The sequence below is a fragment of the Odocoileus virginianus genome, chromosome 15, assembly GCF_023699985.2.
Source record: "Odocoileus virginianus isolate 20LAN1187 ecotype Illinois chromosome 15, Ovbor_1.2, whole genome shotgun sequence".
Taxonomy (NCBI): Eukaryota; Metazoa; Chordata; class Mammalia; order Artiodactyla; family Cervidae; genus Odocoileus; species Odocoileus virginianus.
The window spans coordinates 30,187,331-30,214,245 of record NC_069688.1 but is presented as its reverse complement, the minus strand read 5'-3'; the positions used below and the strand labels follow the sequence as shown (position 1 = coordinate 30,214,245).

General features: G+C 42.4%; 1 protein-coding gene across 3 annotated transcripts in view; it reads left to right on the top strand.

Moving 5' to 3' along the window:
• Window positions 1–344: 344 nt before the first annotated feature.
• TPD52 (tumor protein D52) overlaps window positions 345–26,915 on the top strand; it is a 122,328-nt gene continuing 95,757 nt past the window's right edge. Inside the window, exon 1 of one of the 3 annotated variants that reach the window (XM_070477210.1) lies at window positions 345–717. In XM_070477210.1, coding sequence (XP_070333311.1) covers window positions 699–717 — 19 coding nt within the window. In that variant the 5' untranslated portion in view covers window positions 345–698. The remainder of the gene's footprint in view (window positions 718–26,915) is intronic. The other 2 variants (XM_070477208.1, XM_070477209.1) reach the window with 2 other exon arrangements.

The following is a 26,915-nucleotide window of genomic DNA, read 5'->3' as shown; positions in this document are numbered from 1 at the left end:
TTTATTACACGAAAAAGCTTCTGAATTTGTCACCTAAAACCCTGCACTCTATTAAAAAGACAGGGCCACATCACTTTGTGGAGAGATTCTTTGCAATTTTAACCTCTTGGCCTGTTTCGAACCGACTCTGGTAGACAGTCTAGGGTATTATTTCGGGAGCAGGAGAACATGAAGAATGAGAGGGAAAGGGAGCCACTGGCATTTTGAAACAACCTTCCTGCGTTTGCCACTCAATAAGCACAGAAGAGCAGGTGCTGGGGAGGCAGAGAAAGGGCATCCTCAATGCCCCGGAGGAAACTTCTGATGATAAATAACTTGAGGGTGGGACGTAAGCCACCCCTGTCTCCACGCGGTCCCCACGCAGCCTCCGCCGCGTCTTTGACCGCCGTCCCCGCCTTCCCCTCTCCTACCGGGCGGGTTCCTGCCTGCGCTCACCCGGCCCTCCCCGCCCCGCCGCCCGGCACCGCCCGCCGGTCCTCCTCCCGCGCCGACGCGGCGGAGAGCACCGGCCCGCGGGGTCAGGTGGTTGGGTGACGCCCCGGGAAAGCGCTCCCCACCGCGCGCGGGCGGCGCCACCGCGCCCGACGCCTCCGGGGGAGGAGACTTCCCGGGAGCAGCGGGCGGAGGACGGGAGGAGCGCGGCGCGGCGCGGCGGGCGGGCGGGCCGAGCGGGGACGGGCTGCCGGCGGGAGGCAGACATGGACCGCAGCGAGCAAGGTGAGGCTGCGGGCGCCTCCGGGGTGGGCGCGGGGCCCGGCGCGGCGCGGCTGGGGGCCCGGGCCCGGGTCCGGGGTGCGGCGGCGCGCGGCCTGGCGCCCGGGCAGGTGCGGAGCCTGCGGTGCCGGCGCCGCGAGTTGCGTCCCCGGAGCCGGATCCTGGGTCCTGGTGGGGCCGAGCTGCCGGGAACCGGCGGCCGGAGGGGGCGGATAGGACCGCGCGAAGGTGCGCGGGTGTTGGAGACGGAGCAGAGAGGAAGGGAAATACAGAGAAGGTTCTGGGAGGCGGCGGAGGGCCGGCGCCAGGCGTTCGGAGCCGGGGCGGCGGATCGAGAAGCGCTTTGGTGGAAAGCAGCGCCCGGGAGCCCTGCTGACCCCGGTCTGGGACCGGTGGAAACTGAGGGACTGAGGATGGTGGGTCGTTTGGCTCCGCACGAGGGGCGCGTGAAGCCCTCCCACCCGCATGTGAAGACTTTCTGCCCTCTCCTTAACGTGGTTAGGATTTTTGGTGGCATTTGAGCCTGTGGCGTTGGATTTGGTTGCGAACATTTAACATCCCCCAGTTGTGGAGCAGTGTCTCTAGATTTGTTTGGAGGCGGGGAATTTTTCGTAGCGAGGGTCCTCTTTTATCCATCAAAGGTGAAACCTCCCAACACAAAACCTTAGTCTGATTACTCTAGCTTTGGATGCACTTGTTTCTGAAAATAATATCTCAAGGGAAATTGCTTCCAGTAAACATTATTTAAGAGAGATGTGGCATAGTAGGTTTTCAGATTTAAATATTGCCACATCCTAGAAATCTTTGCTGACAATAACACGGTAACCACACTAACCATAACACAGGTTCGCGGCAAGCTTTGAAATATATACATATAAAGGCTAAAAAAAAGTAACAATATTGAGGTTAATTTTGGGAAGTGGGGATAGGAATTATTACTATTTTGAGTCTTAACACAACAGTTTTTTTTTTTTTTTTAATGTACTACCCTCCAGTATCTGCCTTCATGCATATGAGTTTTCATTTAAGTCAAACCATATTCCATGTATACTATTTTGTAGTTCTGGTCAGATGTAAAATAGGATTTTTGGAGCCTTCCAGCTTTTCCTTTGAACCCCTCAAATTAATCTCATCTTACATTCATTTTATACAGTATGTACATGTGTGCACAGTTGTGTCCAACTCTTTGCCACCCCATGGACTGTAGCTCGCCAAGGTCATCTGTCCATGCAGTTTCCCAGGCAAGAATGCTGGAGTGGATTGCCATTTCCTTCTCCAAGGGATATTCCCCACCCAGGAATTGAACCCAGATCTCCAGCACTGCAAGCAGATTCTTTACCAGCTGAGCAATGGGGAAGCCCCATGCAATATGTATTTTATAATATATATGTAATACATTATATATGTACATATATACACTTGTCCACATATTGTCTAGATTTCAAACTTCTTGAAGTTAGAAGCATGTGTTTCATTTTTGTCTGCAGTTGAGTAACCTGGTGGTTTGCACATGGTAAACATTTAAATGTTTGAGTTGGAAAGCTCCTCACAGGTCTCAGATGTATTATTGTTAGGAGAAGACCTAGGGGCCACCATGTAAGTCAGCATTTTTCTATCTAGATTTTGATGGGGTAGTGAGGGTGTCCAGCTTGTGAGCATGCATACGTATATGTGTCTTACACTGTGATATTAAACATAATGATGTTTTTAGAATATGTGGCTATGTTTGGTATTCCTCAAAGTAGGTGAAATATTAGTGTTTGAATTAGAGAATGGAGTGACTGATTTTATTAGATTTTGTATTCTAGTTTGGCTGGTAAGAATCACGGCCAGTAGTGCTTCTGTAATATTCCAATTTGCTGATACACTTTATGTGGTTATGGTAGGATTACAGTTTGTGCATGTGCTTGTGTATATGTGTCCAAGACGTGTTTAATAAATCCCTTGGTTTATAAGAGGAGTCTTTTTCTGTCTCTAACTTTTGGATGATATTCTTTGGTAAATATATTTGTTAGTCATGTTACTCCTTGTGTTTAATTGTCATTCTTGGAGGGCGAGGGAAGTCCATCCTCTTAAAGTGGAGAACCTGGAGGCTAGACTCTAAATGAAAGATGAGCTCGCTGCCTGGGCAAGGTCAGCTGAGGCTGCATAGCTTTGCAGTCTTAACAACCACATGGCCTTTCCTTATACTTTGGGTTCCTTCTGCCTCTTTTTTGTCTTTTCATCTTTATGTTCCTGTGGCATACAGTTTTTCAGAAATGTTTGTTGACGGCCTCAGATGAAAGGTAAGTGCGCAAGGGCCAGTTTCCTCCCAGCCCCTGGAACCTACTGATTCCCTCTGAGTTGGTCACTTGCTTCCCACGTCCTCCTGTCCTTTTTCCTCTGTGTGTTAAAGAAACAGAACTCTGGTTGGGTGGAAAAAGTTGCTGATAAGACTGCAATGGATGTGGAGGTAAGTTTATCTGTCAGCTCTATGAACTAGCAGAGGAGACAGTTCAGTCTTGAGCAAGTCCACATAGACTCCTGGCTGAAAGTGAGAAGGAGGAACTTGGATTTTTAACCTGCAGGTTCACCAGCAAAGTGTGTTGGCTGGAATAAGGTTTATACAAAATCTGTGATTCTCTGCTGAATTGTGATTTTTTTTTCAAAGTACCTAAAACCAAATCAGAATATTTTAGGCTTTAACTTACTTTTTTAACATGTGTGGATTTTGTTGTGTTTGTCCCTTAAAAAAATACTCTAGGGACTTCTGTGGTAGGGCTGTGGTTCAGACTCTGTACTCCCAATGAAGGGGAGCCTTGGTTGGGGAACTAAGATCCCACACGCTGCACAGCGTGGCCAGGAAAATAAAATTGTCTAGATACAAAATTAAATGGCCTACTACTTGTCTTGAATGCATGTCTCTGCTGAATGTCTCCTTATCCATTCCTTCTTATATGAAGTTGTCAAAATCTAGCCTTTGCTACTGATTTTATTTAACACAGCTATAATATTTTGAAATGAACAGTTTTATTTTCAGCACTGTGTCCTGAATGCTTTTCAGTATCAGTCTGAGATTTGCCTATTTTTTGTGCCCTCCCCCATACCCAGACTCTGTATACAGTACTCTGCTTATGTTGAGAGCAGTCAGCATCAGATGATTTAAAATTCACCATGAACAACATACTACTGCCTCTTAGGAGTTTCTATGGGTTCAGCACACTTAACGTGTGTGCCGTTTTCCACCTTGAAAGTGCAGCGGCCTGCTAACTATAGAATACAACGTGTAAAAAAACTCCTGACGGCCTTTTATGGGGCTGAATAGATAATTGTGCTCGAGTACTCTCTTATATTGGCTTCCCAGGTGGCGCAGTGGTAAATAATCTGCCTGCCAATGCGGGAGACACTAGACGTGGGTTGGGTCCCTTGGTTGGGAACATCCCCTGGAGGAGCAAATGGCAACCCACTCCATATTCTTACCTGGAAAATTCCATGGGACAGAGGAGCCTGGAGAGCTACAGTCCATGGGTTTGCCAAGAGTCAGACATAATTAAGCACGTGCGTGCATACACACACACATACAGGCATACACTCTCTTATATTAGTAATAACTTGTAGTTTAGCACCGTTATATTGACAGTCACCCAGCCACTAGGCATTTTATCTGTGTTTGAATTAGAACACCACCACAGCTTTTTATTTTAAGGGGGTAAGGGAAGACTGCTATGGTCGAAACAACTGGGGAAAGGGGAAGCCTGCAACGAAACAGTGACACAATAACAGGTCACTATAATTTCAGCCTGGTAATTATGCCTTCAAAATAACAAAATGCTGAGGTATTGTTGATTTACAGATAAAACAAACGTAGAAATGAATGGGTAACAGCTTTGAGGGTCTGCTCACAGATCTCTGGGTGCGAGTCACTGAGCTTCATGGGTTCTTGGGTCAAGTCTTGCTTTCCATATGGTGCTGATGTCTTTGTTAACTTGCATTCACTTCCTGCATCTGTTTCTCTGCTTCTGCTTGGTCCCTAGGGGACAGCTGAGTGGTAGGAGGGATTGTGATCCATCAGTGAGATCTCAGAATAATCCATGTACACAATAAAAGCAAATACACTCAAGGTTCCCAGCTGAAGAGAACACCCAAATCCCGACCTTCTGTGCTCCTGGTCCTTGTACTGGAGGCTCACATTATTTTATTTTCCTTGTAGGGTTAATTATTTCTGTTTAATTGTTGATTGTTTTAAAATCTGTCTTCTAAGACTCTCCCAAATTTTATTTAAACTGGGTGGGTACCAGAAACCATAGTCTTAGCAGTGTATTTTTGTTAGAATAAATGTCCAAGGGATCAAGGGATTTAATGTCTAGTGCAAGTTGAAAAATGTTTGAATTAGAAGTACTTCTTGGGAGCTGAGAGGAATTGTTCATTTTAGAAAAATCAGAGAATACAGATGGAGAGAAAGAGCATAAAACCACCTATAATTCTACTCTGGAAAGTCACTGTTAGCATGTTGGTTTGTATCCGTTCATATAGCTGTCCTTTTAAACAAATCACAAATTAATCTCTTATTGAATATGTCATCTTGTATCTTGCCTCTTCTTTAAAACTCAGTATATTAAAAGAATATCCTTCTGTAGCATCATTTTGACTAGTGTGACCAGGTGATTAATGCACATGATAGAGTTCAGAATGATTAAAAGATTGCAAAATGTTAAATCTCCCTTCCATTCTGTCTCCTTGGCTATTTCCCTTGGGTAGTGATGTCACCATTATTAAGAGTTTCTTCTCTATCCACCCAGAGAGATTCTACTTATGTAGGTATACACACTTATATTTAAATATGTACAATATTAGTGTGTGTGTTATAAAAGCTGTAGTGCACAAATTATTTAGCACCTAACTTCTTCCACTTAAATACAGTATATATTTTAGAGATCATTCAACACAATGTTATATAGAGTTGTTTCATTTTTCAGGGCTATTTGTAGATGTCTATTTTTAGATGTACCATGTTATGTACCATAACAGATGATACTTGTTCCCTATTGAGGGACATTTAGGTTTCCTCTAATATTTTGCTATTAAAACAAAGCTGCAGCAAATAAATCTGAATGCAAATTATTTGATAAATGTGCTGGTGTATCTATGGGAAGAATTCTTAGAAGAATGTGACTGTTCAATTTTGATAGTGCTAGATTCTGCTCCATAGAAGTGGTGCCAGTTATAATCCGCCAGCCATGTGTGAGCATCTGCTTCTCTCTATCATGTGGCCAGGGTGTTGTCACATTTTTCATCTTTGCTCCTCTTGTAGGGGGAAAGATGTTTCACAGGCTGTGTTTTATTATATATTTTATTATGAAGGCCATTATACTTTTGATATGTTTGAGATCTGTCTATATTCATTTTCTGTGACATGTCTGATCATATACCTTGCCAGTTTTTTGTGTTGTTTATCCTTTTCTTCTTGATTTCTTCATGACATGAATTGCTATTATATTTTTTTCTAGTTTCTCATTCCTTTTTTGACTTTCTGGTGGTTTTTTTTCTGAGCAGAAATATTATTTGATGGCAGTTTTCATTTAATAGCTTTGAGCTTTTGAATCATTCATAGAGATGCTATCCTCACTTTGAATTTATGTTTTTATTTTTTACCTTTAATCTTTCCTCCATCTGGAGTTTATTTTGATTAAAAAATGTGAGTTATGAATCTTAACCTCCTTCCCAGCTCAATTGGCTCCTCAGTTGTCCAGCACCGTTCACTGACTAATGGGTCTTTGAAATACTGCTGTTGTCCGTACTAAATTTCTGTATTCTTTTCTTTCCCCCTATTTTGTCTGTTTACTCCTAGCAACTAAACTGTTTAAATTATTGTGGTTTCATAACATGTTAAGATGTCTGGAAGGACTAGTCTCTCCTGATCACTCTATTTGTCTTTTTATTGCTAGATGTTTTTCTAGCTGTTCTTGCCAGGTTTTATTTCCAAATGAACATTAGAATCAACTTGGTCTGGAAGAAAATCCAGCAGAAATGCAGTTGATATAGCTTTCTTCCCTTCCCCTGTTCTCTATCCTCCTCATTTCCCTCTCTCTCTCTTTTTTTATTAGACCTTGTTTCCTTGTTTTTTTTTTATTTAATGTCCCAGTATATGTTCATCATAATTGTATTGTGCATACTATATATACAATTTTATATTGCCTTTTGGATACTACTAGATAATAAGAATTTTAATGTACCATTGAAAAAAGTATCTTCAAATTACATTTTTTTACAACTGTACCCAAAAAGCATTTGATGTTTAACTTTTTTTGTGGAATATAGATTGCTTTTCATTTTAGCTATTATAATACTTTAAAGAGAAATTGTTTTAAGATAAATTTCTTGAGACAGGACGAAGGATGTAAGTATGCTTAGGTTTTTTCAAACCTTTGACTAAATTGCTTTCTGGAAAACATATTATTACTGCTTTTTTATTGCAGTAAAAATGCATGACAAGAAATATATTATCACAACTGTATTTAAGTGTATAGGATAGTATTGTTAACTCTATGTACTTTATTGTGTGACACATCTCTAGAACTTTTTCATTTTGATGACTGAAACCCTGGACCCACTGAGCAACACACATTTTTCTCTCTCCACTGCCCCTAGTAACCACTATTCTCTTTTCTGCTTCAGTGAGCTTGATTACTTTAGATACATCATTAAAGTGGAATCATGCAGTATTTGTCTTTTTATGACTAACTTATTTCACCTAGCATAATGTCTTCAAAGTTCATCCATGTCATTGCATATTGTAGGATTTCTATCCTTCTTAAGGCTATATAATATTCTAGTGTGTATGTATGCCACATTTTCTTTATCATCTTTTATTTTCTTTGTTCATCCTTCACTGGGCATTTAGGTTGCTCCCACCTCTTGGCTGTTGTGATGGCGGGTGTGCAAATTCTCTTTTATGTCTTGTTTTCCACTCTTTTGGGTATATACTGTAGGAAAGGAATGTTTATTTCTCCTACCTTTCTTAGTTCTTTAATAATTAACATAGGGCAGACTAACAGGAGAAAAAACAAATTTAGTTGCATATGTTCCGGGGTCCTACAAAAATATATATGAGACCCTCAGGCATTTAGCCAGTTGAGACTTAGGCATTCTGAACTATGGAGAAAGGGATAGGGTTCTGGGTCTTGAAAGATGAGAAAGACAATTCACAGGAAGATGGAGAGAAGGTTTGGTAGAGAGTTTTCCGCTCCCTGCAGGATGATGGGGCCCAGAGAGGACTTTGATCTCTAGCCCCAGTCTGACTGCCTGCAATTCACCCCACCTCACCTGTAATGTTTGTAGTTATCTCTTGAGATAGTTCCCTTCCTGGACCAGACCCTCTATCTAAATTCTTTTAGACAGGTAAGGGAGAGAGAAAAGGTTTTCCTCCGTCTGCTGGATTTTGATTGCCTTCAGCTCAAAGTAGCCACAGTTCCAAAGTGGTATGTTTGAGGGAGACTTGTTCTGAACTCCTCAATACCCAGAAATAAAATTGCTGGTAGTTCTGTTTTTAGGTGTTCTGTTTTGTTCAGTTTGTGAACTCCTCTCCTGTTTTCCGTTGTGGCCGTACCATTTTGCATTCTTACCAAAAGTTATTTTAAAGAGAACAGTGTAGGGACCAAACACCTGCAGAGAGAGGGAGCCTGTGTGGGTTCTAATTTTTCCATGTCCTCAGCTACACTTTTCATTTTCTGTTTTTGACAGGGGCCTTCCTAATTGAGCTGAGATAATATAATATCTCATGTGGTTATGATTTGCATTTTCCTGATGAGTGATGTTGAGTGCTTCTTGGTCATTTGTATGTCTTCTTTGGAGAAATGCCTATGATGGGGTTATTAATTATTAATGTATTCTGGATACTTAGCCCTTATGAGATATATGGTTTACACATATTTTTCTCCCATTCTGTAAATTGCCTTTGTCACTCTTGTTTCTTTTTCTGCACAGATGTCATTGCCTTGAAAAAAAAATTATAAAGCTTATAGGTAAAAAAAAAATGCCATCTCTTCATTTAAACTTCTTCCACCTTCTAACAGGCTGTAGATGATATTAGCCATTGTGTTCCCCTTTTGACATTGGTTGTTCCTTCATTGTTTTAATATCTTTTTATCTTAGTAAATTAAAAGTTTTAATTGACTTATTATTTTTTGGCTGCACTGGGTCTTCGTTGTTGCGTGTGTGCTTTCTCTAGTTGTGGCGAGGAGGGGCTACTCTCTGTGGCGTGCGGGCTTCTCATTGCAGTGGCTTCTCTTGTTTCGGAGCCTGGGTTCTGGGTGCACGGTCTTCAGCAGTTGTGGTACACAGGCTCCGTTGTTGTGGCTCACAGGCTTGAGAGCCCGGGTTCAGCTGCCCCAAAGTGTGTGGGCTCTTGCCAGACCAGGAATCGAACCTGTGTCCCCTGCATTGGCAGGCGGATTCTTTACCACCGAGCCACTAGGGTAGTCCCTGCCTTCATTTTAAAATTTGCGTCTTTGCCTCCTTCTGTTTCCCACCTCCCCTGTTCATATTAAACGTTTGGGTTTTATGGAAAATATTTATTTTTTCTATTTTGGTTTTGGTTATGTTGCATCTTTTATGTTATTTTTCTAACAGAAGACATTATTAAGAGCAAGTATTTTCAGCAATGGCACCTCACTCCAGTCCTCTTGCCTGGAAAATCCCCTGGATGGAGGAGCCTGGTAGGCTGCAGTCCATGGGGTCGCAAAGAGTCGGACACGACTGAGCGACTTCACTTTCACTTTCACATATTGGAGAAGGAAATGGCAACCCACTCCAGTGTTCTTGCCTGGAGAATCCCAGGGACGGGGGAGCCTGGTGGGCTGCCGTCTGTGGGGTTGCACAGAGTCGGGCACGACTGGAGTGACTTAGCAGTAGCAGCAGCAGCATTTTCTTGGTGACAGTTTTTAGAGTAACTTTCATGGATCTCAGTTGCCTTCAATACTTTTTTCTCTGTGTGTTTATGTCTTTAGATGCTCTTGTAATCAATACTAAAAGTAGTGGTTTTAGGTAGGACTATTCATTTACACGCTTTGGCTTATAGGCATGGTGACTGTATCTCATGTTACAGCTATGCAGATGTAAATGTCAGCTTAAAAATGACATAAAACATCACCATATGAAGTTTTGGATTGAGAATTTACTTAATAGGATTAAACTTCACTCCTTGTATTCTGAGCTTTTTGGAGGCATTGTGGTATGGTAAAGGAGCTTATGGTGTAATGAATAGGGCTCTAGGAATAAAGAGAGTAGGTTATCCAACCCGTTAAGATTTGTACTTGGCTAGAAATGAAGTGTCAGTAGGAGACTGTTCTTCTGTTTGTATTCCAAACTCTCATTCGAGTGTGTACATAGCTGATACTCCATAAATATTTGTCCTATTGTACATATATTCATTAGAAAGATTTCTAGCATATATAGAGTCACATGGGATTAGGTAGAAACAGTTAACAGGGAAAGATAATAGTTTGGCAGGGAGACAAAAATACCTGTTCCAAATGTGTTTATAGTTTTATACATAATCACTAAAAGTCTGATCTGTAAATAGAAGCCAAATTGGTACTTTACTTCTCAAGTGTAAGAGTATACCTAAGAGTATATATGTGTATATTTACAAGTAGAGGAGGAGATAGTGCTAATTAAATGTTTATTCTCCAAAAGGAGTTGGATGTAGTGCTCACTAAGTAACTTTCTTAAATGTTTTCTATGCTATTTTGTCAAAAGTAGTTATTCGCTTCTAACTATCTTGAATTTAAGAGGCACAGATGGTGTTGATACATTTTAGGTTTTCCTTCAATGAAATTGAGAAGGGCAGCAGGATGTTGACAGTGGTGGAAAGGGTTTGCTACTAGTTAACCAGAATGAAAATTATATAAAGAGGGAAAATGCAAACATTTCTGCTGGCTGGAGCATTTTAGCAAGTTGATGACCAATTTTCCATTTTGGTATATACTGAGTATATCATTTTTGGTATATCAGTTTATTAGCAGTGGGAATGATGATGATTCTACCTGCTTTTTGCACAACTCTTTCTAATTTTTCTTCATATTATTTCAATTCAGTCTTTCCTAATGCAAGGTAATAGGATTGGTATCACTTTTGTTTTATATATGAGGAAACAGAAGCTGAGAGATCACGACTTCCCCATTCTCTGCTAGATGTGGAGACTGTTACAAAACCTTTGTCCCACACCTGTTGTTTCTCAAAGGGTAACTGGGTGGCCAAGAACTGTTTCAACTACATTTGCAAATCAGTTTAAAGGGCTGGGAACACTTCACACTTTTTAGAAATATTTTCCTTCCAACAAATTAAAACAGAATTGGAATCTGAAGGGACACCACTTCAAGCTCTGCATTATGATGACCTAAGTTTTCCAGCTGCAGTTTTACTGGGTCACTTTTAGTAATACCACTGCTACCACTAATACCAGCAACAGCATCTGCTCAGGGTTTTCTGTATACCAGGTTCTGTTCTAAATGTTTTTCATGTTTCATTTTGAAAATGTTTAGAGCAAACCTGTGAGCCACATCCTTGCTTTACAGATGAAGAAACCAAGATGTGAGAAAATGGAGTAATAACTTCTCCAGGGGCACAAAGCTTGAGACAGACAGAGCTGGGTTTTAAATCCAAATTATTTGGCCTTAGTGTTCCTGTCCTTATGCTACCTAAAAGTATAATGAAAGGTGTCGTTCAAAATGATGCCATTCTGTGGTAGCTACCATGGGGAAGGGAGCACTGGGACCGGTATCCACACCAGAATGTGGTCTGTCCTCATGCCCCAGAACTGATTGTAAATATTCAGGGTAAAGAATGCTAGAGTCAAAGTTATGTCTGGGTTGAAAATTTGGCTTCATCGTTTTCTGATTATGAGACACTGAATAAGTCACTCAACCTCTTTGAGGCTGATTATCCCTCAACTATTTGTGAAATTTAAGTAAAACTCTGTGACTGGCATGGGGGCTCAAGAGATACTGATTCTAAGACGGAGTGTTTGTATTTCTGTAAAATGCTAATTCACTGATCGCCAATTCAAATTAAACATTTCATTTATTTGGAGACAATTATGATATGATGCGGGCTTCCCTGGTAGCTCAGCAGTAAAGAATACACCTGCAATGCAGAAGACAAAGGAGATGTGGGTTCAGTTCCTGGGTTGGGAAGATCCCCTGGAGGAAGGCATGGCAAGCCACTCCAGTATTCTTGCCTGGAGAATCCCATGGCCAGAGGAGCCTGGCAGGCTGCAGTCCGCAGGGTCACAGAGAGTCAGACACGACTGAAGTGACTAAGCATGCACGCACACATGATGTGATGCCTGCCCTCACAGGCCAGGCTGGAGGATCTTACAGAGAATTTGGCCACTGTGTGAAGTGGAGGTTGTAAGGACTGCATGGCTGACTGAGAAGGAAATGAGGAACTCTGACTGGTCATCAGGACAGGAATCAACCTCAAGTAACCTTTGAACTTGAAGGTGAAGTAGGAATCCTGGTAAGAGGTAAGGGAAGGAAGTGTGCGGAAGAGGATTTGGGAAGAAGCTTCACTCTCTGCAAAGGTGCAGAGGCTTGAAAGGGCAAAAAGAGGCCGGCGATCCCCAGAAGTTCCCTGTGACTGGAGCTCACGGTGGTCACTAGGGGTGTGTGAGCGGTCTTGTGTGCTGGGGCCAAGATTCAGGAATAGGCTGGTGTTGGCAGGTCGGAGTTTCGTTTTAGAGTAACATTTTGGCAGCTGTGTAGAAGGGACTAGCTAACCCAGCGGGGGCGGCACTGTGTTCCATGCCAGTGGTGGGGGGTGCTGGATTCCTGAGGGATCTTTGGGTAGAATGGGTCAGATGTGAAGGGCGGGGATCTGAGAATAAAGAGGAGCAGAGAATAAAGAAAAGCCAGCCCTTGGGCTTTTCAGACTGCATGGACTTGGAAAGGGACCAGAGGCAAGGGAGAGAGAGGGGGTTTCATTTGGGTTGTATATTACATCTGAGGTCTGTTCTGTTGTCCAAACTTGTATAACAGACCATCCCCACACCTAGTGGTTTAAAACAACAGCATTTTTTTTTCTGATGGTCACAGACCTGTATGTGGGCAGGGCTTGGTGGGGACAGCTTCTGTCTCATCCACTCAGCTCAGCTGGGAGGCTTGTAGCATGAGGCCGGGCTCATCTGAAGGCTTCCTCACCCACATGGGGGCCAGCAGTTGGGGCTCCTCGGGCACCTGGTTCAATCCCCGTGATCTCTGGTGGAAACAGCATGACCTGTTTGAGGATGGTGATTTGCTTGGCTGTTTTTAGCTGGAGACCATGCGGTTGATGCAGCAGCAGGCCCCCTCAGGAAGCCCTGTAACAGGCTTCTTATATTACCCCAGTGCTTCCAACCCATGGGTCCTAAGAGACAGGTTGGCAGGGGCTGTGTGGGCTTTGTATGACCTATCCTCAAAGTCGTGTGGAGTCGCCTCCTCCTCGTTCTGTTAGGAACGTGTCACAAGGGCCAGCCCAGATTCAGGGAGGGAGAGTTAGACACCACTTTTGGTGGGAAGAGGGTGCATACAACAGATGTGTGCACGTGTTTTAAAACCACCGCCAGGTCCTTGTGGGATGTTGATGTAGCTGGGTTAGAGGTGAACTATGGATCTCTAAGAGAAGGAGCTGGGCAGGAGAGCATGTGATCATTTGTAGCTATTAATTATTAGTATGTTACTTCCATATTAGCACGTGTGATGTTTGAAGCTATTAAGTTGCTGAGACGGCCCAGGAACAAAGTAGAACAGAATATGGAATTTGAAGATTTCAGGGCAGGGAGAGGCAGGTGCCGGGTAGGGAGTGTAACTTTCACGGGCTCTGGAGAGGCCAGGTAGATTGAGGGGAAATAGTAGATAATGGCTTTGGTGGTGAGGACCAATTATGGATAATGCTGAGAGATTCAAGCTCCAGTGGTCAGGAAGGAGTTGAGGAGAAGAAACAGGGCAGATGCTATGGATTTGGGCCTTTGAGAAGGGTCAAATGTATGTGTGTGTGTGTGTTTTGGTTTTTTTAAAATACAAGTTAAGAGACTGCCCTTTTGAGAAGCAAGATGGTGTTTTAAGGGGAAATCTGGATTACCTTGGTGGTTTGTTTGCCTGCACTGAGTATTGTTTTTGCTTCCAGACACAGAGAGGATGATGTTTTGACCTTTGTGCCTGTTTGTAGAATGAGAGAAGAAAGCGAGGCAAGGGAGAATAACTGGATGCGCCAGTCCTGTGTAGGTCACTGGTTTTGGTTATGATGCTTTTAATGCACAATGTATTTTAATAGTCCTAGCCTAGAGTTTGACCTTCAAGGTGCTCAAGTCTGTACGCAATAATTCACTTGAATGTGTAAGAACCTTGTGGGGAATAAGTACTTATTAAATATCTGTGAAATGAAAGCATGATACATTCTCCAGGTGGGGTGAGGGCCACAGAAGCAATTTAGCCTCGAGTTGACATTAGAGCCAAATCATAGTAAAGCTGTGATTTTTTTTTTTATACTAACAATTTCTCAGGGCATATCTGAAGTTGTGAGCGCTCCCTTTTCTTCATGGCGGATCTCAGCTGCAGGATTGATTTATGCCGCATCTGAATTTGTCAAATAGTCTCTTGAGAAATATTTTCCCTCCAGAATGGCAGTCCCCCCACTGGACAGTCAGCCAGCTGGGCCCCTGTTGACCTTCCAGTCGGCTGTCCTGGTGATTTTTTGGTAGGTGGTTACTTGCTATTCGCTGCTTCAAGAATTCAGTGAAGATTTTGACTAACAGTAAAGATAGGCACAGTGGTAAAGAATCTGCCCATCAGTGTAGGAAGTGTAAGACATGTGGGTTCGATCGCTGCATTGGGAAGATCCCCTGGAGTAATAAATGGCAACCTGCTCCAGTATTCTTGCCTGCAAAATGAAAATCCCATGGACAGAGGAACCTGGGTGCTACTGTCTTTGGGGTTGCAAAGAATTGGACATGCCTGAGCAACTGAACACATAACACACACAAAGATAACATGGCAGATTTCTCTTGGCTTTTATTTTTCCCTTCCCAAACTTCCTGCTTCTTTTTAGCCCTGATTAGAGAGTCCAGGGCTGGGCTGCCCTGCAGTGACCTCTGGCTGGGCCTGTGGTCACTGCCCATGAAGGTCTGATGACATGTTCCTAGTCTGATTACTCTCTTCACAATGGCAACATTGCTGTTAAACTTGAAAAGCCGTTACCTATGATGAAACAGCCAACTTTTCAGAGTGCACTGGGTCCCTGGTGTTCGTAGTAACAGGGTTTACAAGGCAAGGCGTTAGGTTTCCAGTGTTCACAGCAGCATTATTTACAGTTGGCAAGGTACGGAGGCAACCAGAGTGTCCATTGACAGAAAATGGATAAAGAAGATACAGTGTATATATACAATGGAATACTACTCAGTCATAAAGAGAATGAAATGTTGCCATTTGCAGCTGTACAGATGGACCTGGAAGGCATTATGCTAAGGCAAACAAGTTGGAGAAAGATAAATGCTGTATGATAATCACTTATATGTGAAATCTAAAAAATACAACAAACTAGTAAGTAAAACAAAAAAGAAGCAGGCTCGCAGATACAGAGAACAAACTGGTTTTCAGCACTGGGGAGAGGGAACAGGGAAGGGCCATGTAGGGGTAAGGGGGGAAAGGTTACTGTGGGATTATGTGAAATCATGTGTGAAACTTTTGAAAACTGTGAAGCACTCTAGAATTTAAAGAATCTTTCATTCAGTATAAAACACAAACAGAAAGCAAAGTGCAGTAGGTGACTTTGATAATTTTCTAAAACCCAGTGCTGCGTGAACCTCAAATCCCACGTCACTCTGTCTGCTCCCCTCAGTTTGGGTGTGCGCATGCATAGTTGTTTCTCTGAGTTTTCTGTCATCCCTCTTTGCTTTTGCATTTCTTCCCTTTTCATGTCTTTTTATTCCACCTAATTTCCATTTTCTTCTTTTTCTTTTTTATCCTTCTCCATTTGGGACATACTGTGGAACTCAGAGGTTTTGTTGCTCTTGTTCTTTTTGTTTTGCTTTTACTTAAGGGATGTCATGGATTTATCCAAGATGTTTTATGTTTCTTATTAGTATTAATTTTTTTCTGTAGGGTTTAAAAAAAAGCCTTGAAAACAGATTTCCTAGTTTGTTCATTTATTATTAATTTCATTGCTATTGTGTAGCTAATTTAGATCCCCCCCCTGCCCCCGTTGGTATGTGTACAGTGATTCAAAGCTTAGAAAAAATTATTTCAAATTATTAATTGGGAATTTTCAGAAATCATACTTTAGTAGTTGACCTATTTGTGTTTCTCTGTGTGGAGTCTCAACAAAGTTAGAAACACTCAGAGGCTACATAATTCTTAAAACTTAATAGCACCCAATGTTCATAGCAGCACTATTCATAATAGCCAAGACATGGAATCAATCTAAATGTCTGTTGACAGAGGAATGGATAAAGAAGATGTAGTGTGCATACATAAATTACTCAGCCATAAAAAGAATGAAGTATTGCCATTTGAAGCAGCATGGATGGACCTAGAGATTATCATGCTAAGTGAAGTGAGTCAGAGAAAGACAAATATCATGTGATATCACTTATATGTGGAATCCAGAATATGACACAAATTAATTTATTTATGAAACAGAAACCGATTCACAGGCATAGAGTACAAATTCATGGTTACCACAGGGTAAGTGCATGGGGGAGGGATAAATTATGAGTTTGGGATTAGCAGATACACACTACTGTATATAAAATAGATCAACACTAAAGTCCGTTTGATTGTAGAAAAGCAAGAGAATTCCAGAAAAACATCTACTTCTGCTTCATTGACTACACTAAAGCCTTTGACTGTGTGGATCACAGCAAAATGTGGAAAATTCTTAAAGAGGTGGGAATAGCAGACCACCTTACCTGTCTCCTGAGAAATCTGTGTGCAGGTGAAGAAGCACCAGTTAGAACCGGTCATGGAAAATGGACTGGTTCCAAAATGGGAAAGGAGTACTTCAAGGCTGTATATTGTCACCCTGTTTATTTAACTTATATGCAGAGTACATCATGAGAAATTCCAGGCTGGATGAAGCACATGCTAAAATCAGGATTGCTGGGAGAAATATCAATAACCTCAGATATGCAGGTGACACCACCCTTATGGCAGAAAGCAAAGAGGAACTAAAGAGTCTCTGGAAAGTGAAAGAGGAGAGTGAAAAAGTTGGCTTAAAGCTCAACATTCCAAAAAAAGAAAAGCTCAACATTCAGAAAACTAAGATCATGGCATCTGGTCCCATCACTTCATGGCAAATAGATGGGGAAACAATGGAAACAGTGGCAGACATTATTTTCTTGGGTTTCCAAATCACTAAAAATGGTGACTGCAGCCATGAAATTAAAAAACTCTTGCTCCTTGGAAGAAAAGCTGTGACCAACCTAGACAGCATATTAAAAAGCAGAGACATTACTTTGCCAACAAAGGTCCATCTAGTCAAAGCTGTGGTTTTTCCAGTAGTCATGTATGGATGTGAGAATTTGACCATAAAGAAAGCTGAGTGCTGAAGAATTGATGCTTTTGAACTGTGGTGTTGCAGAAGATTCCTGAGAGTCCCTTGGACAGCAAGGAGATCAAACCAGTCAATCCTAAAGGAAATCAGTCTTGAATATTCATTGGAAGGACTGATGCTGAAGCTGAAGCTCCAATACTTTGGTTACCTGATACAAAGAACTGACTCATTGGAAAAGACTCTGATGCTGGGAAGGATTGAAGGCAGGGGGAGAAGGGGAGAACAGAGGATGAGATGGTTGGATGGCATCACCAACTTGATGGATATGAGTTTGAGCAAGCTCAGGCGTTGGTGATGGACAAGGAAGCCTGGCGTGCTACAGTCCGCAAAGAGTCAGACATGACTGAGCGACTGAACTGAACTGGACTGAAGGTCCTCCTATACTATTGAACTATATTCAATATCCTGTGATAAACCATAATGGCAAAGAATATGAAAAAGAATGTATATACGTATATGTATAACTGAGTCACTTTGCTCTGCAGCAGAAATTAACATGTTATAAATCGAATATATTTCAATAAAATAAACTAAAAAATGAATTAAAGGAAGTGGTTAGTTGCAGTTCTAGTCTGTTGCTGTGCCAGGATATGGACCTTTGTCATATTGTCACTTCCACCCTGGACTCTCGATATGAGACGCTGGCCACCAGCAGGTGCTCCAGCTCCCTGAGCTGAGGGAGGGGCCTCTGGCTGGGTGGCCCCTTCCGCGTGGGTTCTGGGTGCTGTTACTGGGCGAGAGCTTCAGGAACCCCTTTGCTCTCTGACCCCCCTGCTTCTCCTGACCAACTTGCCTGTCTGCCCAGCCACCCTCTTACTTTTAACAGTGAAATGCCATTTGTGGGAATTTTTAATGTGTGTTCATGTTCCCCTTAATAGCAGTATGGTGCACCCATAGTTTCCACACTGAACATTCTTTTCAAATGTTGTTGTGTCCTTTGCAGGTGCATCCTGCACAAGAGAGTGTGGCATTTCTGCTGTCCTTTCTTTGGAGTTTGCAAAAGGTGAATGAAAGGGTATAGAGGACAAGGTGGGGATGGTTTTGGTCTTTTAGTTTTGGAGGAATTTGAAATTCTTAATTCTTTTCGGCTAGTACTGTGTGCATAGAAAGGGACTTTTATGTGGCGATGATGCTAAAACATTAATTCGGTGCTTGGCTTCAGCCAAGCAGTGGTGGGCAGCGAATGCATCTTTCCACCCTCACCTCAGCTCCCTGTAGATGTTCTCTTTCTCTTCTGTTTTCCTGGTGAGAGGGTTTGATATGTAGGGGCTTAGAGAGCCCCGCCCCCAGAATCATGTAGTTTCTCTGCAATATTTACCACCTTTCAGTAGGTGTGTTCTTAGTCGCTCAGTTGTGTCCGACTCTTTGCGACCCTATGGCCTGCAGCCCGCCAGGCTCCTCTGCCCGTGGGATTCTCCAGGCGAGAATACTGGAGTGGGTTGCTGTGCCCTCCTTCGAGATATCTTCCCGAACCAGGGATCCAACCCGCATCTTGGATTCTCCTGCATTGGCAGGCGGATTCTTTACCACTGAGGCACCTGGGATTCAGGTAGAGAGATCTCATTTTAAATTAATTTGTTGCAAACATAGATTTGCCTTAGTGAAGCTGATTTATTTAATAATATCAAGTCTCCAGTGTAAGGAATCTTGCCTGTGGAACGTTGTGGGAACCACGGATACGTGGACTATTTTGATACCCATATGGCAAAAATCCCTGGGTCTCGGACTTCTTTGGTGGTGCAGTGGATAAGAATCTGCCTGCCAGTGAAGGAGACATGGGTTCAATCCATGTTCCGGGAAGATCCCACATGCCAAGGAGCAGCTAAGCCCCTGGGCCACAACTACAGAGCCCACGCTCTAGATCCCATGCTCCACAGTAAGAAGCCACCACAGTGAGAAGCCCATGGGCTGCAAAAGGCCTCACTCTTTGCAACTAGAGAAAGCCTAAGAGCAGCAATGAAGACCCAGGGCAGAAAAAAAAAAAAAAAGAAAGAAACTTTGGATCTGCAAATGCAGTCTTGAGATGGCTATTGTGGGGAAGAGGCAGAGATGGAGGCAAGAGAGAGCTGGGAGGGAGGCCTGTCGTCACCTCCTGCCACTGCCTGTTGAAACCTGGGCTCCCTTTGAGGAATTGTTCCTACTGAGGCTCATCCCAGTTTGAATGAGAACAGTGAGCAGTGAGAACAGTGAGCAGCTCTCAGGCAGTACCCTGGCCCCCAAGGTTTTTTTTTTTTTTTTTTTCTTTTTGGAAGCCACTATGGCCAGCCTGGCTATGGTTCATAGGCTCGCAAAGAGTCAGACACAACAGAAGTGACTTAGCACAGGGGGCGCGGCCATTGTTGGGGATTCCTTGGTGGTTCAGATGGTAAAGAATCTGCCTACAATGCAGAATCTGCCTACAATGGTTCAATCCCTGGATCGGGGAAATTCCCTGGAGAAGGGAATGGCAACCCTTTCCAGTAGTCTTGCCTGGAGAATTTCATGGACAGAGGAATCTGACAGCCTGTCCATAGGGTTGCAAAGAGTTGGACCACTGCTGAGCAATTAACACTTTTAACTTTCACTTTCGTGGCTGTTGTTAATTTCCTTCAGTTCCTGGGCATTGTGTCATTAAATCAGCTCTACTTAATATGTTTAGCATTTTTATATGCTTTGCAGTAATTCTTTATCATTCTGGGGGGCATAAGTTAAACATAATCTTATTAGAGAAGCATGTAGAAATGGAAAGCAATAAAACATTTCTATTTTTGAAGATATTACATAATTATAGGCTGTAATAAAGCATTCCTTTTATAAAGAACTGAGTGACCTCTGTAATCTTAAGTACTCCTCTCCCACATTTATTTGTTGGTTTATAAGCATCATTCTGCCTTTGAATATACATGTTAATAAAGGGACAGATGTACTCAGGGAAATAAAAATGTTCTCATGAAAGTGGAAACCGAGGTTCAGGCCTCATTTTCTTTATTCAATAATACTTGTCTGCCCGCCCTCCTCCCCATGCCCTGCACACACCCTGTCGAGTTAGGACTCAGGTTCTTAATCACAAGCATTAACTTGAAACTCAGGCTGCTTTCTTTGGCAGGCCTTCAGGAGGTCAGGTTTCCTCAGTTCAAAGGGAACCTAAGAACTGCTTGTGCCTGACTCCTTTCACCCAAGAGATGGACTTTGAAGCTGGGGTTGCCAGGCATAGTTTCCAGTATTCGGTGCAAGGGGCATTTTGGTGGGGGTGGGTGTCAAGGAGGACAGATGTTTTCACAGCTGCTTTGGGTACCTCCTCTGGGAGCTGCAGCTGTCTTGGGTCTCATCGCAGCCCAGGTGGTTCATTTCTGCCCACGTGGTCCTGTCAGTTACGGTGGTGGGCTGGCCTGGCTCCTCCAGGCTGAGAATGTGGCCAGCCCCTCATCTCAGCATCAGCTCTATACCTCTGGGTGGAGTTGACGAGGATGGAGTTGGGGCAGGGGAGGAAAAAAATGTTCGAGACTGACCTGCTCCCAAGGTCAGGGGGCCCTGGTGGGGAGGTTGAGGCAGGGCTAGCCTTTTTCCTTTCTTCAGCTGTTAATGGACATTCAGAAATGTCTGCTCTAGAAGGTGCCTTTCAAGCCCATACGCCCCCAGAAGGCACAGCTTCCCAGAGTTGCCTTTGTTGAAATAACAGATGCCAGGCTCTTGTTTATACTGAGAGCTGCTTATCAGTAAATGCTTAGGCCTTCTCTGACAAATGTTGACCTAAAGGCAATTATATTCCGTGTCTTGCTTTTACATGAACTTGCTTCCTAACGCATTTAGAAATAGATATATTGCAATAGACAGATTGCAAAATGATCTTGTAATATGGTTTACACCTTACAGTTATTCTCTGTTTCTTAAGTTTTAAGTCTGTTCTCTTTAGAGGTAAAGTATGTTCTTCTTTAATGCTTTTTTCTTTGGTTGAAGTATAGTTGATTTACAGTGTTGGGTTAGTTTCTACTGTATAGGAAAGTGATGCAGTTATATATATGTATAAACACACATACATACATACATGCATACACACATTCTTTTTCATATTCTTTTCCATTATGGTTTATTACAGGATATTGAATATAGTTCCCTGTACTGTACACTTGGATCTTGCTGTCTCTATTCTATATAGAATAGTTTGCATCTGCTAATCATTCCCAAACTCCCAATCGTCCCTTCCACCTCTCCTGCCCCTTGGCAACCACCGGTCTGTTCTCTATGTCTGTGACTTTAATACTCTTGATGTAGTGGTAATTTTTTTTTAATTGGACATTTCCAGTATATGAGAGTGTCACAACATTTTTTGCTTCGTCTTCTCTGTGTAAAGAACCGAAGCTGCTTACATGGATACAGGTAAAAACTTGGCCTTGTTAAAGGAAGACAGATAATTGGTTGAATGATGGAAGATGAGGAGAACTGTGCTTGCTTTTAGGCTAAAAAAAGAAATTATTTTCCTCTGTACCATGGAGAAACATGGCCCAGAAAATTGAATGGCATACAGCTGTTTTTTTGTAGTTCTGCAGTTGCTTCCAGCATGGGGTTTTGCTTGTATCAAAGAACAAGTGGGTTGTGATGACCTCGATATATCCAAGAGGATAAAGCTTGAAACTGTAGGAGCTGATGTTCCTAAAACCCTGGAGTGAGAGTGTACTTTTATTCAGCTTTTTCTCTTCAGTAAAATTTGAAGAGCACTTGTTATAGAAAGCAAAACTTTTACTTGATCTTTTGTGGCAAAGTTAAGGAAGAGTATCTAGGCTGTTTTAGATGTTGGCTGTTAAAATTGTTGTATATGTCAAGGGTGACACCATGCACTTTTGATACAAAGTCAGCTAAGCTCTCACTTCTAAAAAAAATTTAGAATTGGAAAATTAGTAAATCTTTATAAAATACCACTTATTTGTATCTCTGGGTTAGAGCATGACTTGTAGCAATAATATGGAGGTTGATAGGTCACCTCTTATTGCCATCTCTCAACTGAAAATTAAGTATATAGGTTTGTGTTTTAAATATACAGATTCCTATATATGTTTAAATATTTAGGCCTTAAATACATGTTCCTATAAACCTTATTTTAAAGAGGATTCCTGACTACATTTGAGTGTTTATTTTTTTAAATATTGACAGTAATGGTTGATTTTACCTCTGACGTTCAAGTTAAGAAATAAAATACAGTGTGTGTGTAGGTCTCTGTGTGCGTGTGTGTTTCCAGGTCCCACTCCCTTGAAGGGGGATGATCAACACTTAGAAGCATCGTGGTTAGAGGTGAGCACTAAGATTCATTACTTTGGTTTCAAAGCTCCACTTTTTGTCACTGCAGAATAGTCCTAGTAGATGCGAGGATGACAGTGGTGTAGTGCGTGGCCTTGACAACTGCAGAGTGATGCTGAAGAATCACAAAACAGTACAACGGAAGACCATAAAAGTTTAGCTTTTCCAAAACAATGTCTGCATTGTTCTTTATTCTCCTTTGGTAGCTAGCTGTCCTTTGAGTTGACTGTCCTGCATTTTCTTCACAGGAGACACCAGTAAGACCAACTAAACTCTGTTGCTCTGGAGTAAAATTCCCACAGGGCTTGTTTTTCCTGTTTGTGACCTCCAACATTTCAGCAGCCCTTAGGGAACTTCTGTTCTTCTTTCCATCACAGTTTCCTCCACTGTTAATACAATTGTGTAGTTAATCATTCCCTGATCTCTACCTGTAGTATCTGAAAAAAATTATTTCTATCTTATGGAGCAATGCATGAATATAGTCTCCTTGTTTAAAAAGGGGGTTAGGTGTATAGATAGTTGCTCAGAGATCTCAGTTGGTGTGAGTCCTGTCAATCCCTTCCTTGGGGACGTGTAGATAGAGCTGTGTAGGCTGGCAGTCCTCTGGCTTTTGCATGCATCAGAGGGCTTGTCCAGATATGTGTTGCTGAATCCACATGGCTGATTCAGTCCTTGTGGGGGAAGGTCTGAGAACTTGCATTTTGAGCCAGTTCCCAGTTCAGGTACCACAATTTGGGAACACTTGAAGAATTGGTTTGTGCGTGTTTGTGCTCACCTATTAAAAAAAAAAAGTTGGTGTAGGATTCTGTGCTGGTGGTTCCATTTGGGTGATCAAAACTTGACATCATGTTAAGGTGCACTAGGATTCTATGGTTTCAAGCTCCATTTTGTACCGCAGATAGTCCAGAGCGGATACAGTGTGCAGTGCGTCCATTGACAACTGCAGAGATGTGCTAAAGAATCACAAACAGTACAACAAACCATAAAATTACTTTTCCAAACAAATGTCTAGCATTATTATTATTTCCATTGCAGCACTGCTTTATAATACGTCCTGCATGCTCCCCAGGATGCACCAGTAAGACAACTAACCTGTGCATGGGTATCCACAGGCTTGTTCTTCCTGTTTTGATCCATTCACAGCCTTAAAGGAATTCTGTCTTCTTCATCACGTTTCCTCCATGGTTAATAAATGTGAGTTATCCCTTCCTATCTCAACATGTAGTATCCGAAAAAAAATTATTTCTACTATTGACATGCATAATATGTCCTGTTTAAAAAGGGGTTAGGTGTATAATAGTTGCTCAGAAAGAGACTCAGTGGTGTGAGTCCTGTCACCTTCCTGGGACGAGATAGAGGTGTGGATAGCTGGCAGTTCTAGCATTGCATGCTCAGAGCTTGTCCAGATAGGTGCTGAACACATGTGATCACAGTCCGTTTGGGTATGGAAAGGGGCTGAGACTTGCATTGAGATCCCAGATCAGGTACACAAGTTGGGACCGTGAAGAATTGTTGGTGTGGTGTGCTCACATTAAAAAGCAATGCTGTAGACTTCATTTCCATTGTTAAAAACTGACTCTGCCAATGCAGGGAGCATGGGTTCAATCCCAGGTCAGGGGACTAAGATTCCACATGCTCCATATGCCATGGGGCACAGTCAAAAGATAAAATGTAAACACATAAATACAATAATAATTAAAAATTAAAGAAATAAAAAAGCAAACGTCATCAATACCATACATGGTTCTGTATTTTTTATTAGCTCTGGGTTGTGGGGAGCTTTCTAAATTGGTGCATATTGACCATTTCATTCTTAAACTGCTGCATAATGTCCCAGAGTATAAATATGCCTTAGTTTGACTTCTGTTAATGGGCACTTTGATTCATTGTATTAATAGACTTGTAGCTCAGCTGATACAGAATCCACCTGCAATGCAGGAGCTGCTACACCAGTTCAAGATTACTGGCTGAGAGACTCAGCACACTTATTAATAGTATTTTTCAAAAAAAGCTATAATAAACAAATGCTGCACTGAGCATCTTTTCATCCTAATTCCTGTTTCATGCAAGCTGTTTTGTCTAGGGTAATATGAAGAAGTGAAATTGCTGAGCACGTATCTTTTTTATTTTATTTTTGTTCTAATAGATGATGTGTCCCTGATTCTCTGCCATATTTACCACATTAATGCCCAGCACTGGGTAATTTGTTTTAATTCTTCTAGTCTAGGGCTAAGCCAAGTTGCTAGGAAAATTGTAAAAGAGTGCTGACTGGGCTCTTTACAAATTCAGTCTGAAATGATCTTCAGGCTGCTGGCTGGTCTTTTTTCAGTTTTTGTGGACTTCCTAAAACAGTGATATTCAACTGTTTTTTTCCCCCTCAACACCCTTGATGGATCATCATTGTCCTCAGTAACAGTGGCTTATATAGTTTCTAGAGAGTTTAGGTCCAAATGTGTCTTTTAGGTGAAGTCCCTGTTAGACTAATCTTGGATATCCTCCCCCCTGCCCCTTTCACTCTCTGTTTATACCCAGATGCAACATTCCTTGTGCCCTTTATCTTGTACACCAGTTATTCCTCTTTTTCTGTTCTCTCCTGGGCAGTGATATGTGCTCGGTGAGTTAGGAAGTACTGGGGGGCTGTGGTCATAGGTAAGTGCAGGGTAAGTGGGTGTTCCATCCTAGAACTAACATTCCTAATACTTGGGATTTCATAGCAGTGGAAGTCACTCAGTTGTGTCTGACTCCTTGCGACCCCATGGGCTATACAGTCCATGGAATTCTCCAGGCCAGAATACTGGAGTGGGTAGCTGTTCCCTTCTCCAGGGAATCTTCCGAACCCAGGGATTGATCCCAGGTCTCCTGCATTGCAGGTGGAGTCTTTACCAGCTGAGCCACCAAGGGAGCCCTGGGATTTCATAGGTAAAATTAAACTTGGGTTTCCCAAGTGACTCAGTGGTAAAGAACACGCCTGCCAAGCAGGAGATGCGGGTTCGATCCCTGGGTTGGGAAGCCCCTGGAGAAGGAAATGGCAATCCACTCTAGTATTCTTGCCTGGGAAATCCCATGGACAGAGGAGCCTGGTGGGCTACCGCCCATGGGGTCTCAAAAGAGTCAGACATGACTTAGCCACTAAACAACAGCAAAATTAAAATTTGGGGTTGGGGAGTTCACACTGGGTCCTCACGTCCTTGTTTTGCCAAGTCATTAATACCAGCAAACACAAAGCCACCATTTCTAAAATTAAAATATGATTTTTTTTTTATCATCGCTCTTCCTCCTCCAGAATCAGAAATGATACCTCACAATAAGGGTTATTACTTTCAAGTTCAATTTCAAGAAAATTTGTTTTCTCTTTTGCCTCAGACAAGTGAAAACTGATGATTTAGTCTGGAGTCATAGTGTGTAAAGGAAACTGGTCATTTCTTGAATGAAAGATTTGATGTCTGCCCTAGGCGTTCCTGGGCTTCCCAGCTGAAGGGACTTAGCACGTGTGCATGCCAGGCGTTACTGATTTGTCAGACCATCACTCCTCATTGCTGGCGTGGGTGGGGTGGGTGGCGTGGGTGGGGTGGTCCCGTCGTGCCAGACACTGAGCGAGGTCCTGGAGAAAAAGAAGCAGAGGAAGGACTTATATTTCAGCAGCTCCTTTATAGTCTGGCTTCTTCTGGAGCACATAGATGGCTTTCCCAGGAAGATGTGTTCTAACTTTGATGGAGACAGCTGCCACGCATGCCTAGGATCACCCGCCATCAAAATCTTTCACTTCTGGCCCCAGGCTGGGTTTAAACAAGGTCACTATTGTATCTTTGAGCTTCTTGGGAGAATCAGCTTTTCATGAAAAGAAAATCGTTTCTGTCATTAAGGAAGCCTGAGTATCTGTCACCTGCTATAATACTTCTGCCCCTTTGGGATGTGAAAACACCCTAATGAGTGACAACAAAATTTGTGCTGATTTTACCATGAGGGCGTCCCAGGTATAAGACAGCCTCCTCCAGGGGTACTGGAGCTGAGCTTGAGACTGCTGTGCATCTTGTGGAATCTTACTTTGTGTGTGGAAACAAATTAAAACATAACCCACAGAGTAACTTATTGCAATGTTAATTCTTTCCAAATAGCCAAGATCTAAGAGGCTTATTAGATCTTAGATACAGTGCTTTATTAAATTTTTGTTTTCTGATACAGCTCATTGGATGAGGTACTTGAGGGAGTTGAGATGACATCAAAAAAATGAAAAACACTTAGATTTGATTAAAATGGGCACTAAACACCCGAAATAGACACTGAATATACCATGTAAAAAGAGACAGACCAGCGCCTGCTTGACCCAAGGAACCAGTTGTGAACACTCCTTTTCTGGATTTATTCCA